A 1,119-nucleotide genomic window follows, 5' to 3' on the forward strand; every position below is an offset into this window, starting at 1 on the left:
CTGAGGGGAGGATGATTGACAGCTGAGGGGGCGGGACCTGCTCGGTGTCGCCAGTTTTAATTGGCTGCGCGCCGAAGGGGCGTGGCCAGCAGTGGGTGATTGACAGCTCAGATGGATGATTGACAGCCGAAGGGGCGGGACCTTCTCTGTATCACCGGTTCTGATTGGCTGCCAGGCCAAGGGGCGGGGCCGGCGCTGCCTTAAAGCTTCCAGGAGGCACCGGGAATTCCCTGTTTTTTGGGAATATGGGGCTGTTCGGGGCCATTCCCGCTGAGATTCCCGTTTCCCCGCCTTGCCCAGAGCTGCATCATAAAGAGGTACTGCGAGAAGAGGTTCGTGTCCAAGTACCTGGCGACCATCGGGATCGACTACGGAGTCACCAAGTGAGGACCCGGAGATGGGACACGGGGGTGGGAATGTGGGATGGGACTGGGAAACTGGGATGAGCCGCGAGGGCGGGCTCTGTTCCCAGGGAACAAGGGACAGCAGGAGAGGGAACGGCCTCCAGCTGGGCCAGGGGAGGGGCAGGTGAGATATTGGGAACAATTCCCACATGGAAAGGGCTGTCAGGCACTGGAATGAACTTCCCAGGGCAGGGCTGGAGTCGCCATTCCCGGAGGGATTTCCGATCCCTGTGGATGTGGCCCTTGGGGATGGATCCATGGTGGCCTTGGCAGTACTTGGGAATGCTTGGATTCCGTGATCCCAGAGGGATTTTCCAACCTGAACCATCCCTAAGGATCCTGTGCCATCCTGGCACTGTCCCAGCTCTCCACAATTCCCTGGAAGGAAGTTCCAGGAGGTCCCCAATTCCCAGGGAACGAGGGACAGGAGGAGAGGGAACAACCAGGGAGGGAGTTTGATTGGATCTTGGGAACAATTCCCACATGGAAATGGTGGTTAAACATTGGAATGAACTTCCCAGGGCAGAGGTGGAGTCGCCATTCCCAGAGGGATTTCCAATCCCTGTGGATGTGGCCCTTGGGGACACGGATCCGGGGTGGCCTTGGATGGTTGGACTTGACGTTCTCCCAGGGCTTTTCCAAGCTGACCAATTCCAGGATTCCCGGGTTTCCCACGTCTCTTTTCCAGGGTGCAGATCAGGGACCGGGAGATCAA

At 58.4% G+C, this 1,119-nt stretch overlaps 1 protein-coding gene across 1 annotated transcript in view; it reads left to right on the forward strand.

Annotated features, from left to right (window-relative positions):
* LOC115307329 (dnaJ homolog subfamily C member 27-like) overlaps positions 1 to 1,119 on the forward strand; it is a 10,202-nt gene that overhangs the window by 1,870 nt on the left and 7,213 nt on the right. Inside the window, exons 2-3 of the mRNA XM_029958882.1 lie at positions 207 to 383; positions 1,093 to 1,117. Of these exons, the coding sequence (XP_029814742.1) occupies positions 207 to 383; positions 1,093 to 1,117 (202 nt within the window). The remainder of the gene's footprint in view (positions 1 to 206; positions 384 to 1,092; positions 1,118 to 1,119) is intronic.

This window comes from Manacus vitellinus, unplaced genomic scaffold (assembly GCF_001715985.3).
Source record: "Manacus vitellinus isolate BGI_N305 unplaced genomic scaffold, ASM171598v3 scaffold_179_pilon, whole genome shotgun sequence".
Taxonomy (NCBI): Eukaryota; Metazoa; Chordata; class Aves; order Passeriformes; family Pipridae; genus Manacus; species Manacus vitellinus.